The 15,713-nt window shown below is 52.1% G+C and overlaps 1 protein-coding gene across 4 annotated transcripts in view; it reads left to right on the top strand.

Moving 5' to 3' along the window:
- The window catches only part of LOC122381004 (protein spire-like), a 99,972-nt gene that overhangs the window by 15,810 nt on the left and 68,449 nt on the right, over nucleotides 1-15,713 (top strand). For all 4 annotated transcript variants that reach the window (XM_043364667.1, XM_043364664.1, XM_043364663.1 and 1 more), the window contains exon 3: nucleotides 14,794-14,911. In XM_043364667.1, coding sequence (XP_043220602.1) covers nucleotides 14,794-14,911 — 118 coding nt within the window. The remainder of the gene's footprint in view (nucleotides 1-14,793; nucleotides 14,912-15,713) is intronic.

Here is a 15,713-nt window from a genome sequence, read left to right as displayed (position 1 = left end):
CATCAAATCCCTACCCCCGGCGCAAAAATGTCCCCATCATTGCCAACAGTAAAGCGCGCTGCTGACCAAACTCCTGCACCCCGATGGCGGTTCGTGCCAGCTAGGCCTGTGGTCGGACTGTGATTGGAAATATGGGTGCCTTCGATGGCTCACGGTCCCGCCCGGGATAGTCACAAGAAACAGAGTGCGGCATGTGAACGGTGATTGGATGAACACGCCTGAGGCTGGGGATTGATTGGGAGTGGAAAAGGTGGAACCTGCAGCCGCTGGGAAGACGATCATTGCTCAAGTTAATTCTGCAGGTTTGTCACTTGGTAGTGGATTTTTACGGGGAACGAACTATCGACTCCATTTGCATTGTTGCTAGCAATAAATTTCTACAGGTGATCATGCCGCTGCAGAAGCTAGTTGTCCCTCCCTTTCCCCGTCCGCCACTGCACTGTGGCACCGTGCAGGGCAGCGGTGGTTCGATCACGGGCGTGGTCCGGTCAGTTTGCCGCCTGTTCGGCCACCGCGCTGTCTAAATGATAATGTAATGGGCCTGTTCAGATGGAAACGGCTGGCAGTTCCATGACGTGTGGTCCTCAGCTTCCCCACGGAATGATCGGCAACCCTCGGTCCAATGGATGAATAAGGCGAGGATGTGAGAGTGAGAATACTACAAGCTCTCTCGATGCCTGCAAGGTGATATGCTATTGCACCTTTATTTGACTAGATATCGCTGTAGATTGTTATTATCCAGTCATACAGGTGAAGTTTTCAACCCTCCATGCTTGTGAAGGATCCCGACAGATATAAGTAGAAGATATGACGCAAAGGAACTGAATAGCGTTAATTATTGGAGCCAGAGGCCATGAAGGGGAATGGTATGACCTCGTCTAGAGAGCCTGAGCGGCTGGGGTCGGGAATGGACGACAACGCTCGAGGCCTCACCTTCGGTCCCGCCCCTGTCAAACGAATGCGGCGGCCCAAGACGACAGGGCCTTTCATTAACCAACAACTGGCCGGACTCCTCTCTAAACGAGGCGGTCACTTTCCACCGCCTTTGAGACCGTTTTCACCAGGCTATTACGGGTTTCATCACGGTGACCGAAGGGACGGTGTGTGTGTGTGCTATCCGAGGGAAATCTTGTGCAATCTGTCTTCCAGCGAGGTCCCCTTCTAAGTTGGTCAGTTTTTGCTGGCGGTCCCTCGGCGAAGATAGCTCGTTTCTCTTGGCTGATGTTGTCACCGTTGTATCTCTCGAGACGCTCTACAGTCGGGGCGGACAGTTCCCTGGGACAGATGCTATCTGCGAGTGTTTGCGAGCGAATTTGTTGCGACGAAATTAACCCTGTTCAGCCGGAAACGCCTAGTCTCCTCGCTAACGTGAGAAGCTCAGTTCTCGAGCCGGGCTAACTGCTTAGTGCCGTCCTTTGGGCGATAATAGCCTCGCCTACCAGTTATCACCCTCAATATTACCTCGACCCCTACCGAAAGGGAGAGGGAAGGGTGCGTGTCCCTAGGCAAACACCCGTCGCCGCCGCTCCCCAGTCCCCTGTCTCACGCTGGCGGTGAACGTCTTTTTTTGTGGGCCGGGCTAAATGACAGGATGAGGACCGGGAGGGGAGGCAGGGGCGGGCCGGGCGGCCGAGGGGAGGGAGGCTAGTCACCTGTGAAGGTCAGGGCCCGCTGGTCAGTCCCAGGCTCATCAAAGCGGGTGCCGCCAGCGGGCAGGTGCGTGACCAGGGGACGGAGCGTCCCGCCTCCTCCGCCGCCCCCGGCTACTGACGAGACATAAACGTCAGGGTGTACTGAAAAATGGAGCCGCCAGCGTCCATCGGATCAAAGCGTTCATGGCCAGCCCCAGAGATAAAGGACTTCGCTCTATAGATTCAATATCGCTCGTCTCAAGGCCGTCGACTTCTGATGGGCCGTCGGCTCGGCACTGACCAGGGTGGGGCCGGCGGCACGATGAGTGGCGCATATTTCGCGCCAGGATCGCCGACGGCAGACACCCTGCGGGTGCCGGCAAATGATCCAGCCGCGGGTTGTGACGGCTAGTGCCCAGTCACTCCCCTAATTGGACGCCTTCCCTCCGTAGCCCGCGGCAATTTGGCCGCTGATGCGTCGCGACCTTGACGCCGTTGCCATGACAACACGACACGGCCAGGAAGCGCCTCCGGTGCGCGAAAACACCCCCTGTGCGGCGGCGGAGGTGGGTGGCAGCGGCACCCTGATGGCGCGGCTCGATGCTGGGAACCGACTCAGTTCACACACTCGACACAGGGTCAGAGGCCGCGGCCGACTCTAATGACCCCTCAGGAGGACGACACAGCCGCAAAACGAGGCCGGCCGTTCCTAAGCACTACTGAGTTTGAAATAAGGCCGAAATTGGTCTGAAATTGCGCGCCGGGTGCTGCCTGATGGAATGTTTTACGTCCTTTCTGCGAACAATAGTGCTAGTTTGGTGCATAGCTTGAGTTTCAAAACAAGCGGTTGTTATCTGTCCTCTAATGTTCCCTTGTCACGCCTATCTTTATTGTTGTGAGTGCGTCGGAAGAGTGAGTTTCCACGAATGGTTCCACCTCTACTAACACAAAAATAGTCTCCCGAACTGACGCACTGCACTCAGTTCGTGATCTCCAGTCCACTTAGAATGCTCTCGCTAAGGCGCACTCAACACATCGTGCGGGTGCGGCACGTGCGGCGGCTACAGCACTGCACGCGGCCGGGACCAGTATCAGCCGGACTGCGGGGCGGGCGGCCACGTCACACCGGAAATCGGCCCTGAATCGATAATGGTCCACTGGTGGCGGGCGTGTGCCGCTGAACTGCCGCACAATGGCCCGTCACGCGGCGCCCTTGATGTCCTCGGGCCACCCGCCGCCCGGCGCTCACCTCATCGAACGTCACACGATGAGGCCGGACGCGGAAACTGCAACACTGGCGTCGGCGCGCTGGGCGCTAGCACCGGGCGGTGTTATTCTCGTGTGCGTGCGTTGAGACTGCCTTCGGCGGCGGGCGCAGTGCGATGAGACAGCCAATCGACAGCAAATGGAGCGAGCGTCATCGGTGAGAACCTGTCGGAAGCGTTTCTCATAGACCAGCACGCCCGCCGGCAAGGTAGTTTCCGTGAACTTCACTTCCGAAGAGCTCTGAACCGTCTGCTGCCCTCGAACCCGCGCGATCAGTGCCTTCTCCCCGCGTGTGGCTCCGGTGGGCCGGTCTGAAGTCTGAAGCCTATCTCATTCTAGAAAGACTAACTGATTGCAAATCTGTAGCGTGCTTTTCTAGGTGAAACAGTCATGAAAGGTTTTCTGATTACCCACGGGTGTCGTTGCTGTTTGTAAGTTTTTTTTTATGAATCACCGCACACCTTTGTCATGGTATTTTTGTTTCCTGTCGCGTCATACAACCCTTTTTGAAACCACCGCTGTTGCGAAAAATATGATTGTCCCCTGTCCTTGCTGGGTTTTCCTCTGCACATAATTTGTTGTTGCGCCATTCAACAAGGCCCAAGTCACGATAACGTAGAAAAGTAATCAATCGGTTCATCGAGAGCTCAAAGCTTCCCGGATGCACGAATATGTTCATTGAAGCTCCTTCTTATGTTTTTAGAACATGGCTTCAATTTTTGCATGCAAGCACCAGTAAAATATCCCCGTTTTAGTGCAAAGCCAGTTCCTGCCGACATCAAGTCTGACCTCTTTCCGGCGGCGGCAGCGGAGGATAGCCGGAGGTTCCGCGGCAGCTGGAGCCGCAGCAGCCGGAGCCGGAGCCGGATGGCCCAGCTCGGCTGTTTCGGTGCCGTTTCGCGGCGATTTCTGCGCTGTGCCGCCGGCCGACCGCCCGTTACTCGCTGTCGGCTTCCGTGCCACGCAGTGCGACGACCGACCTCGTTCACGGCACCTGGGGCGACCCACGCGACCTGCGCGACCCGTGGTGACCCGAGGATGACCCGGCGACCAGGCGGCGGTCAGCGCTGACCCCGTGTGACGGCCGGCGCCGTCGGCCGACGACCCGGTCCTCCTGACCGCGCCGCTCCCACGCCGCGCCGCGCCACTCCGCGCCGCGCCGCGCCGCTACCGCCGCGCTAATTGCGCCGTATTTGGCGCAGGCGCGCCGGGAGCCGTCGCGCATCGACATGGCGCGCGCCGGCCACAAAGCACCGGCACAGCGCCGTCCTGCGTGAAATGACGGATGTCGACTGCCGGATGACGGCAGGGATGACGTCCATCGAATGATGACGCGTCTTGGTGGTCCTGGAAGCAGCGCGAAGGAGACCAAACCTCACTGGGCGTACCAGAGATGTTACTTAGATGTTGTTTTGCTTCGTGGCTAAAAGTAATGGCCAGTGGTTATATGTTCGGTAAACGCTTACCTACATTACGTATGAAATAGATTAAGTGACCTTTGCTTTTGAAATAGATCAGTTCTTGTCTTCCTTTTCTTTCACCAGCGTACACGTGTCTGCTAATAACCTGTTTCTGTGCAGGAGCCACTTCTCGTGTCCGTTCACCGTTGCCCATCCCATACATCTGCGTGAGGTATTGTGTGACGTCACTGCTACACGACATTTTCAGGCTCGTAGACCATTGTGCGTGTGTCGGTACCCTTTGTACTCGGCACGTGACGCGAATGTTTTGGACGTCGCCGTGGACAGAAACGAAGCGAAACGAGAACCATTCATCCGCGAAACTCTGCCGGGGGTTACTGAACTCAATCGCCACTCGAAGCCTGCGAGGGCACTGGACGCAATGCGACGTCACCGAATTGAACTGGAATGACTTTGCGTCGTTGACCGTTCCGCTCGGAACAACTGCCGCCAACTGGCTTCAGTGGCGGGCCAGGCGTGGTCGAGCGAATGCAGCAACTGAAGTTGACTGATGGGCCGGAGGAGCTCGTCCCACAAATCATTCAATCCTACGTCATCCGGCTATGTCCGCGCTGGTCGCTCCGTTGATAAATCGACTGATTTATACACGCAGGAGAAAAATGGTGATGAGAGCTGCGCACAATGTTCAGTCGGTAATCGCTCTGCACTCACGACCGCACGCAGAGGAAACCACTCACTAGATTTATGGTCTTGCACGACCGGCGTCGCTAAGCGTGGACCCGCGTAAGTTTGCGTGGGGCGCGGGAGAGCTCCAGCTAAATCAGGTAGCCCTGGACAGAGACCAGCGTGAGTATGTCTGTCTTGGCTGAATGCTGCTTCTGCGATGCTTCGTCACTTTTCATGACTCCACCACTTAACATCTCCCCTGCCTGACCTCCAGCCTGTCTCTTGTTTGACTGAATTGTGCCTCCGCCTGGCCGGAGCACAGTTCCGGTGCGGTCCGCTCTTTTGCTGCGCGGCCCCAGCTCGACCGTAGCGCGGGCTGCCGCTGTTCGTTCGTCTATGCCGTCTGCCACCTGTCGCCGCGGACCGGGGATAATCGGAACGCAACAGCCGAGACGGGCTGCAAGGCGAGAAGGTGTGAAAGGTCTGGAAGGCGTGTGAGTGTGTGCGAGAAGCAGAAGGCGCACAAGGCATAGATGGTGTGGACTGTGGACAATGTGGCAGTTAGGAAGGTGTGATGATCGAAGAAGCTTATGCAACGAGTCATTGAATTTGTGTTCAAACTGAAGCCATGACAATCAAGCTGGCGCCGGCTGTCGGTCTTTTGGGCTAGCCAAGTCAGAGCAGGCAGACGCGGATTGTGACTGGTTGCTAATCGTCTCTGATGTTCACCTGTCACCGTTGCTGATCCACGGCGCCTTGGCAACCACTGCCAGATCGCAATAATCTGCAATCGGTCCACGCTGGTCGCTGAGTTTACCGCTGTGCTGGTGTCTGGACACCAGCCGTCTCCAGCTCGGCAGCCCACCGTACCCGCCGCGTCCTCTGACGTTCCGGCCGACCGGTGCCGCCTGATTGAGCGACGGCCCGTCGATTGTGACGACCTGTCGTGTAGCGGACCGGTCAGCGGCGCCACGGCACGTGCGTGAGAACGGCTCCGACGGCCGCCATCGGAGCCGGGTAATGATGCTGGCCTCAGAACAACCGTAATAGTTAGCTGTAATGAATGACCGAAACTGGGAGCCGCACCGAGCTACCGCATACAAACGACCTGACCTCTGGAAGGCCGGTGGTCACACTCCCACCTCGGACCATCAGGCGCCGCTGTTGGTTCTACAAATCTTCCGTTAATGCTGCTGCTGTTGGCCGTAATTGCCGATGCCGACGATAGAGGTTGATGTCTTCATTTCGGTCAGCGCGTTTGGCGAGTGACCCCGCCGGCGTGGGAGAGCGGTACGACGTTTGCGATTTGTGGTGTGTTCGTGTGCGTTTGTGTCTGTGTTTGGCGCTGGTCGACCTCAGCCTCATGTGCCTGGCGCGCAGCCTCGGCCTTGCGCCCCTACTCAGCCTCTTGGTGTGACTGGACTGTCTCGACCGGACAATGGAGAAGCTGACATTGAATGATCGTACCAAGCGCGCCATGTGACCCATATGCGAAGGGTGAAGGTAAATAGAGAAAGTAGAGGACGAATCAAATGGCTATTACATGCACTGACATCAAATGAGCTATTCTAACAATAGACATTGCACACCATCCAATATGCGCCTTGATTATTGTAGCCACGCTCTCATTTCTCATGTCAATCTCCGGTTGATTTATTCTATCTATAGCAGGGATTGGCCAATGTACGTCCGACTTGCAATGATTGATATCGTCTCTTAAATTCGTCTGACGTATCGTCTCGATTTCTATCGGACGTTCATCAATAACTCATCTGATCGAACTTTCCTTGTCGCCGCAGTGATACCTTGCAAGACGTGGGCTCCGTTATCGTTTGCGGATGACTCACGCGCTCCGAACATCTGTTGTAACATGCAAGCCAACCCTAATAGTCTGACACACCTGACGTGGTTGTGATGGCTGGGACTTTTTTTAGATACCGCAGTAGATGCCTATCGAATAGAAAAGGTACGCTGTTATCGTTGAAGCTCGACATTCATTTGATTATCAGTATAGTCAACCATTCCTCTCAGCAGGTTTATGTTGCACTTATTTGTAGCTTGTTTGGATGTTTGCTTAGAATAAATGCTTGTTATGATTTCTGATCAATTTTCAAGGTATCGAAGACCGATTGGTTGTAGAACATCTATTTATACACCAATCCTATTTGTTCAGCACGGCTGCCTCAGGAGATGCGCGCATACGGACAATATGTCATCTTTCCATCGGCCCGCTGGGCTACCTTACAGGCCTTGATCTCATTTGATCATTGATCTTTGGGGATGATGGATCTGCGACTGCTGAGCTCGTCATTAAATCTCTCCGGTGCTGGAGTCTGTGCCGATCTTCCGATTCGCACCGCGTGCCGGATGCGGTGACCGCGTAAAACACACTTAATTTTCACCGGATGGTCTCTGACCTCTGTAATCGATAATAATTCGATTATAGTTAATGACTTCCTGTAATGACGGCCACTTTGTCTCGGTGTGACCTAGTATGGCGCGCCTGGGGCGGTGTGAGGTGTATGTTTGGACGTACCGAACAGCAGGTTGGACGGAGCCAGCTGCGTTGGACGACGGACTGTGTCTGCCGCGAGTAGATCAGATGGAGATTGAAGGCTGCCTTGAACAAAAGCACACCGAATCGAATCGAGCCCGGTGGGGCTGGAGTTTTGAGCTGACGCGAATCGAATCGAATCAAAAGTGAAACCTGGCCGATGTAAAGTTCACTCGCGATTACCTGTAACTGGATAAGACTGTGCTGAGAGGAATGTTGTTCGTTCATTGCGGCCGTGGGTCTGTTAAGCCAAACCAAAGGTCCTAGGCTAGATGGGAGATATGCCATAAAAAGGCGAAATTGACGCCTGTTTGTGCGCCTGCTTCTTCGTCCGCGTGTGCATTGTTCTGAAGAGCACTCGACAAGGCATGACATATTTGATTTAGTTTGTTCTGAACAACACTTGAGACATGGTATGACTTATTTGATTCAGTCCTTTGTATTCGCTCCATTCAGCTACACGAGGAATTCTGTCTGATAATGGGGACGTCACCTGCCGATGAGAGACGATTGGGGCCAAGTGTCGCCTACTTCACTGGGTCTTCAAAAACACCGATTTCATCTGCTCTGGAGGTGTCTGGCTTTAGTGAGCAGGTGTTGAGAATAAACAGTGATGGTGCAGGGAACCCAAAACGTTCTGCATCGTCGGTGAAGCGTGTCGAACGTATCCTGAATGGCAGAATACCAATCATCTGTGACCAGCGAATGTGCCAAGCCGGACTTGCTGCGCTTGTTCGATTCGAGCGAAAGCTCTAATGCATGCAGTTGATGTTTTGCACTGCTCCTTTTACTTGGCTCATCCCCCCCTCTCTCTCTCTCTCTCTCTCTCTCTCTCTCTCTCCCTCTCTCTCTCTCTCTCTCTTTCTATGCTGACTTTCCATCATAGTTCATGAGAGTATCGTTCAAATCGTTCTTCCCTTAGCAGCATTTGCTGTGGACGTGCACTTTTTATTTCTTAAGCTCTTGATAAACACTTTGGCCTGCATTTTAGTGCTTATGAATTTGATGGGTTTTAATAAGCGCGTATAATTCCCATGGCTGAGCCGACCTTAATGTGTGTTTAGCCTGGTCCCTCCCTCATCATCAATCATAAACTTTAACCACCGGATGTGTCCGCTTGCCTTTACGCTCTGAATTAACTTGTCTTTCTGACGTGCTGGGTGTCCTGGTCCTGCGGCCTCCTTTCCTGACGCGCCTGCCCTGTGTCCGCTCACATGACCCCTGAGTTTCCCACACCATCAGTGACTGAAACTACCATGCATGTAGGTATGCAGTGTGCACGCCCCTGACCGTCTGAACGATGCCAGGCAATGTTTAGTCTATAGTTAACTGCGTCCGCTGCGAAGCTTCATGAACATGGTCTGCCAGAAGCGTCTCTGGATATTGCTCATATTGGCGGACAGAAGTTAAAGGAAGACTGCCACCTTCAAAAAGTTTTCTCAGATCGGCCTATGATTTATTCCCTGGACAAAACAAAATTTTAGAATTCACCTGACAAAGTAACTCATCACGTGAATCGCGAAAAAAAATTGTCGATTTTCATACAATTATCAATCGGTTAATGTCTAGCGACAATGTTTACACATCACTAGACTTCAAGGTCATAAGATTATTACATTTTATTTGAAAAAGTAAGGTATTTTATGATTTACTAATATATGATTTCATGAGAAATTGGCCATGTTTAATGTATTTTGCGTTTAAGTTCGTAAAACATTAAAAAAATCATGGCTCATTTGGAATGGGTCTGGCCCATGTTAAACCCCATTTCCCACACTTTTTTGGAAAAAATGAACTACTGAATATATAAGTTTAACTTTTATTTTGACACTCCAAAATTCTTCTCTGATCTCGAAACAATCAAAGTTTTGGCATATATTTACCAAAAGATAAGAAAATTCATGTTTCAAAGTTATCGATAAACAGTAGAGATGTCGGTTTTCTTGGACTAAAAAAATGGCATCAAACTGAACTTTGGTCTCCGATTTCTCGCAAACGGGTTCGAATTTCGGAAAACCGACTTCAGTCTGGGACAAAGGTGGCTCAGCTCTAGTGAAAACCGTTTTGTGGAAAAAAGGTGGCAGTCTACCTTTAAATGACGATTTAAAAATGTGCCGTGATTATCAGCACTTAACAACAGCATCCTAAGACAAGGTATGCTGGATACTTGGATAGGCATGCGGCCTATTTCACATCCATGAACTAGCTGACGGTATTGTATGGCAGCCTGCTTACGATGCCTCTATCTTTTGTTAAACGCTCTATTTAGTGAACTCTGATTTCAAACATTTCACTACAAGTCGATTCCAGATTCGCCATCGCCCATCTGTCCTGCTCGGTAAACCACCGGCCTGTCGACAGCACAAAGCGGCTATTGGTTCGCGCCTTGTCACCTGCCGATCTCCGCCTCCGTTGTCACATGCGACGATCGCTCCACATTGGTGTAAACAGCGGCTGGCGCGGCCACTCGGCGGTACAGGAGCGGGGATAGCGGACCAGATCTGAGGCCGGCGCGGCGGGCGGTCCGCGCCAGAGAGCCCGCGCCGCCGCCGGTCCAATTGGACTCGCTCTGCGCTAAATGGACAGTCGGCGTCACTCCGATCTGGGTCAGTGTGGGATGTGGGAGTGGCGGAGAAAGAGAGAGAGGAAAAGAGGTGGCGACGGCATATGAGAGGAAACCGAAATCGAGGCCTGATCCCGCTGTCGGGCAATGCTTTTATATGTAAATGTGATCTTCAAATAAAACACCACTCATTTTTCAGGTTCGAATATTTTTCATTTTTCAGCTTTCGCTTACGTCAAAATTGCAGTCTTTTTGGCGCCGACTTTTTAACGTGGTGCTTTGGTCGATCTATCTATAACAATGTGGTTCAGGAGAAACGTTAAATTATACCAGCTCTAGGCGATCCCTCCTCTCAATACTACGCCTGTACTATGTACTTTTCTGCTTGGCACTCTGATTTAATTGCCTTCCTGTTCCTGATGCGTTGCCTAACCGCTCATTCCCACCATTTCGGGCGGCAGTTTCTCGAATCCATGACGCGTATTCTCATGAGATTCCGGTACCGTTTCACACCCGTCTCCAGTGTAGCGCGCCGTGCGCACGTGACGAGCGTCACGTCGTGCCGGGACCGTGTCGTGACGCGTCTGTCACAGACCGGGCGAGTGACTCGCCGACCTTTCACCGTTATTGTCTCTAATAGCCTCATAATGGTCCTCGAACGGCCTCTATGGTATTCGCCGTGTCCAGATACCGGTTTTCTGCAGAGTGTGTCCTTTCCCGTCACTTCCGCCGCTCTTTGTAGCAGCAGCACGCACCACTGAGTTTGGTACGCACTTACGCCATACAGGTAATGTACATATGTGTGAAGCGTGTACTTCGTGATCCGACATTCACATTTCATTTACCCTACATTGAGATGGCACAGAAATAGATCCGGACGTATTGATTCTGCGCTATAGGTGAAGGGTGGCAGCGTAAAAATGGAAAGTCAGACGATATTTGGAGCCAATTCTGGTGCTGCAGATTCCGCAATGCAGAATGTTCCTGATGACCTCAGTAGAACGACTTTGGATTTATTCGATTGTGAATCAGCGGCGGATCTCGGATCGTCTTCTGCCTGCGGCGACGGATACAGAGCATCAGTAATTACGTCACTTTCGATGAGCGATCCCGTCGCGCGGCCCATCGCCTCCGTCTGAATCGTCCCGAGGCGGTCGACGAGTTAATGCGATCGGCGGTGGGTCATTTCCAAGACTCCGGGAACGACGGAAGACGGTGGACCTCACGGGGCGGTCGGTCCCGTGGCGCGGACTCATCACCGAGAGGTGGTCGGCTGAATGGTGGTCCTGATTGGAGACATCCTCTCGCCGGGGCGTCTCCTCTTCTCACCACCTGTCCACGGAAATTCCCCCGGTTTCCTGCCATTTAGTTCGCCCCTCCTGGGAAGCGTCTGGAGTTGGACCCGCGCGTGAGGTGCAGTCATTTCCTTTCGTGGAGGGATCAGGCGAGAGGCGTGCTTCGCGGAAAACATGTGTCCCTTGTCGGACCTTTCCGATGGACGGAGGCGGCCCTTTGTTGTGGAGTGCGGACAGTATGCTGGCACTCCCTTCGCCGGTGACGGGCTCGGGTACAATGTGGATGACTCGACCGTGGGAAATTTGTAACCGCTTGCCGGCCTGTTGGTTGTTTGGGCCTTTGGCTGATGGAAGGGTACAATGGATGACATGTATTTAAGTTGTGACGCCACTTTTCTATGGTGAGAGTGATTCGATGCCGTTTTGTGGGTTTGACCATTGACGAATATATTCATAGAGGCTTGTTTCAATTGACAATACCTGTATAGCTGTAATATGCAACTATAAAATAATTGATTCTGCATACTGATGACCTACGCCTGACAATTACCTCTCTTCCATATCTTTAGACGCATCACACACTCGGACGGAAAAAAAATCACCCCATCTCCCATAACTTGTTTCTGATTACCGCTCGAGGTGTAATGGGCTTCACTTACACCAGCACGATTCCTGCAAAGGACTCGTAAAAAGGCCAACATGCCAGACAAGGCCGCGTTTCTCCGCGGCTGCAGGGCCGGCCGCTGCGGCTCCACATCTCTGGCCGTCGCCGGGGGCTGCGGTCCGCTCGTTCCCCTCGCGCTGTGCCCGGGGGCTCTGCGCTTTCCCCGTCCGTCCACGCGCCAGAGCAGTTCGAGCCTGGCGAGTAATGGCTGGCACCGTGTGGAAGAGTGACACGGAGCTGAGAGCGCCCGGTTGACCGACCAAGCGTGCCCTCGTGACGTGAGAGCCAGGTGATGTCATGGTGCTCGTGATGGATGCGGGACGCTTTGGTTGGTGCGCGGGCCCGATGGGTAAAGATGTTTCAGAAGCGTGTCTGGTTACACCGTTTGTGGGGAGTTGACACCATGACTGGTTTACTCGTTCTAGCGCAGTGGATCTACAGCTGTGGCTGTTTGTATCGTGTTATCGTTTGATGTCAACACCGCGTGAAGCAGCGGGCAACCCGACCCGGAACTGAGCTAAATACCACCACCCCCGCGCGGCGGTCACTCGCCCAAAGTCCATGCGACCCCGGCCGCGCTAAGGAATGTTTTCGACACGTCGGTATCTGTGACAGCTTGTCGTCACCAGCTGGGAGATAGTTGTTCCCAGCCGTTATCGAAAACTGCGTTGGCCGAAAACCTCGCCCGATAGTCGACGACGACCTTCAGCGTCCTTGAGACGTCATGCGCACGAAACACAAGGGCGCTCGGCGCGACCGCGCGGCAAACGCAGCGCACCACGGCGCGCTCCGCGCCGCTGCCGACCTATTTCAGCGATTTTTGCACAGGCTGTTTGCATAAATGAGTCTCGTAATCGAGCGACCTTCGCCAGGGTGGCCGCGCAGGCTTTGAACTCATAACCGGTGGTGTTTTGGAAGATAGAGATCTGTAGAGGCAGCGAGGCGGAGGCGGGGCACAATAGACTCGTGAGCTCTGCCTGCGACACGCTGGCGAAATTCTTTGAGGTCTCCGAGCCATGACGGTGTGACAATGAAATTATGTCCACTTTTCGTCACACTATAGACGAACTCAATTGACAAATAGCGCCCGGATGTGTCGGTTTAGGAGGACTTGCATGGATCTTCGCGAAAGGTTAACGACCTACCTTTGCTGGGAACGTCTGACATTGGCTTTGTCTGATTGATTTTATCTTTTATTATGGTAGTCAAAACACAATTAGTTATAAAAAAGCAAACTGAGCGAAGTTCTGGCATTGAAAGGAAAACTGCGCTGTATAGACTTTTGACTATATGGCCTTGGAGAAGTAAAAATAACATTGAAATACCATATTGTGGAAATAGTATTTTCCCTGTATCCTGTAGGTAACGAAGCCCAGCGAAACGTTTTCCGTTTCTGTGGATAATAAATTCCGTACCTATTCATAATATGCCCATTATTTTGAATGTTAATACGCTAAATTATAACAGTAGGTATACGCTGCTTTCGGTAATTTCATTCTAAACTTTACCAAGTCATGCAGGCACGAGGGTGGTCTAAAAATAAGTGTAGTAATATCAAGCAATTAAGTCTGGGAAAATAATAGCTTTGTTGGTCACGGCTTACGATCCATGAGCATCCCCTCAGCTCAGCCGGTCATCCTCAAATTATGTTTTACGCAACGCAGCCGGTACCGAGCAAGGCCGCAAACAGTTCCTTCACTTACGCTAATGAAACTCGCGTGCGATTTTCACGCGTGACGTCTTAATTTATGACCCGGCAATTAGTTCGTGGGCCCACGAACACCTTTCGTAATTGTGCCTTCACTTGGTTCCGAGTTGCTGGCGCCGAGAGTGCTATCGTGGGTACGAGGAAGGCGTTCTCATTGGTGACATTCCCACGCGCTCACTGCGTTCACGGCACAGGTTCCTGTCGGCCCGTCCCTCTCAGACGCGGTGAACCACGCACAGAAAACAGATAATGGATGACGTCAGAAGTCAAACAGATAATTGGAGATGTGACGTCTTACGACATAGAGGCAGGCGTTCAGGTAGCGCCGGTGCCGCTCTTTTTTTGTAACGTAACACGTAACATGTAAAAAAAATCCTTATCATACACTTGACAGCTTTCCTGACAAATGCATACAGCCGTTGTCTAAGAAGTTGCAGCGGAGATACGTACAAACACGTTTCTAGTTCGCATTACAAGTCTTCTCAACAGATGCATTTCATTTGACGCTTAACGACCGAGGCCAAGGCGACCGGGCCATCAAGCTGAGGCAGCATCTCACTTTAAAATTGGGGTCCAAAAACATGTCCTTGACCTACGCTGCAGTACAGTTAAGCCCCGAGTCATTTGGGACATGGTGGACTAACAGTCACTAAGGCTGCTCGGCGCCCTATTCACGGTAAAAGCTTTTCGTTGTGTGTTGATGCATCTTGTTTGCTGATGGCTTGCATTCCATCAGCTCCCTGTTGCGTCAACTTTCATCGCGTCATCAGCCGAGGAGAGTGAATGGAGTGTCCGTGGAATGGAGAGGAGAGTTTTTAGCGTATAGAGAAACTGACTGGTCTGCTAGCACTGCTCGAGGACATTTTTTTTCAGCTTAAGAAGCAGTGTTGCATCTTGCTTCAACACCACACACAAACACAAACCAAAACACATTTCACATCATTCACAGCCGTAGAATGTGATCTCACTCGCTGGCGTTTTGCGGCGTTCGTCGACTGAGGTTCCTCTGTCCTGTTCTGTTTCAGCTCGTGTACGAACTGGGCGTGGTGATTTTCCGTGCTCTCGACTACGGCATGAAGTCGGACGAAGAACGCCAGCTCAGTCCGTCTCTGGAAGAACTCATCGACTCGATGACGTCATCAGGTGGGTTTTGTGACGTCACAGCTGCAATGTATAATTCGTATGTTTTACCCACCGCTGGAAGCTTAACTGAATTCTTCTCACAGAAATAGATACGTGACTCGTGAACCACATTCCGTAGAGGAAAGTGTGCTTCCAGTTTTTGCTGATTCACACTATGAATGAGGAACTTGATTCTACTTCCATTAATTCTGAAAAGGATTCGGACTCCAACGCTAGGATTAGCATAAACCAGGAAATGAAAGCTCATAAAACATCCCAAGTTTTATTTTCATTCCAAAAAGAACCCATTCATCCTGAGGTGTGAATTATGAGACAGAACGAGCGCAACGGTATCCATCATTTTACTCATTCCCGAATTTGACTGTGAATAGTGAGTGATAGAGTTCTGCACGGCTGCAATTTTCCACAGCCTAGCCGCCCCGCAGCCGTGGCTCCACAGCCACAGCCGCCCACAGCCGTGGCAAACTGTGGGCAGCCAGCCGTCAGCCGGCCGTGGATACTTTCAATGAAATGCAACCAAATAGTACAAAATAAGTTGTTTTTAGTTGAAACATTTAGCTAAAAGCACATTGCAATGGGCTACAGATTCTCAAGCTCATGAAGCATCATAGGTTAAGTGGTTGTGTATCTGGCTTTAGGCTGAAGGCCTGAAGCCTGATGCGCATCGCATAGGTACCTAGGTACACAAGCCCTTGCAAGGGGTTAAGAAAGATGGGTAGGTAGGTAGGTATACCTACATCAACAGAAAACAAACAACGAACCAGAATAGAAGCACTAGCAGTGTAGACATCTAATGCCAAAT

Source organism: Amphibalanus amphitrite, unplaced genomic scaffold (assembly GCF_019059575.1).
Source record: "Amphibalanus amphitrite isolate SeventyFive unplaced genomic scaffold, NRLGWU_Aamphi_draft 000111F_arrow, whole genome shotgun sequence".
Classification (NCBI taxonomy): domain Eukaryota; kingdom Metazoa; phylum Arthropoda; class Thecostraca; order Balanomorpha; family Balanidae; genus Amphibalanus; species Amphibalanus amphitrite.
The sequence above is the reverse complement of the archived record's forward strand: the minus strand, read 5'-3'. Positions and strand labels throughout refer to the sequence as shown.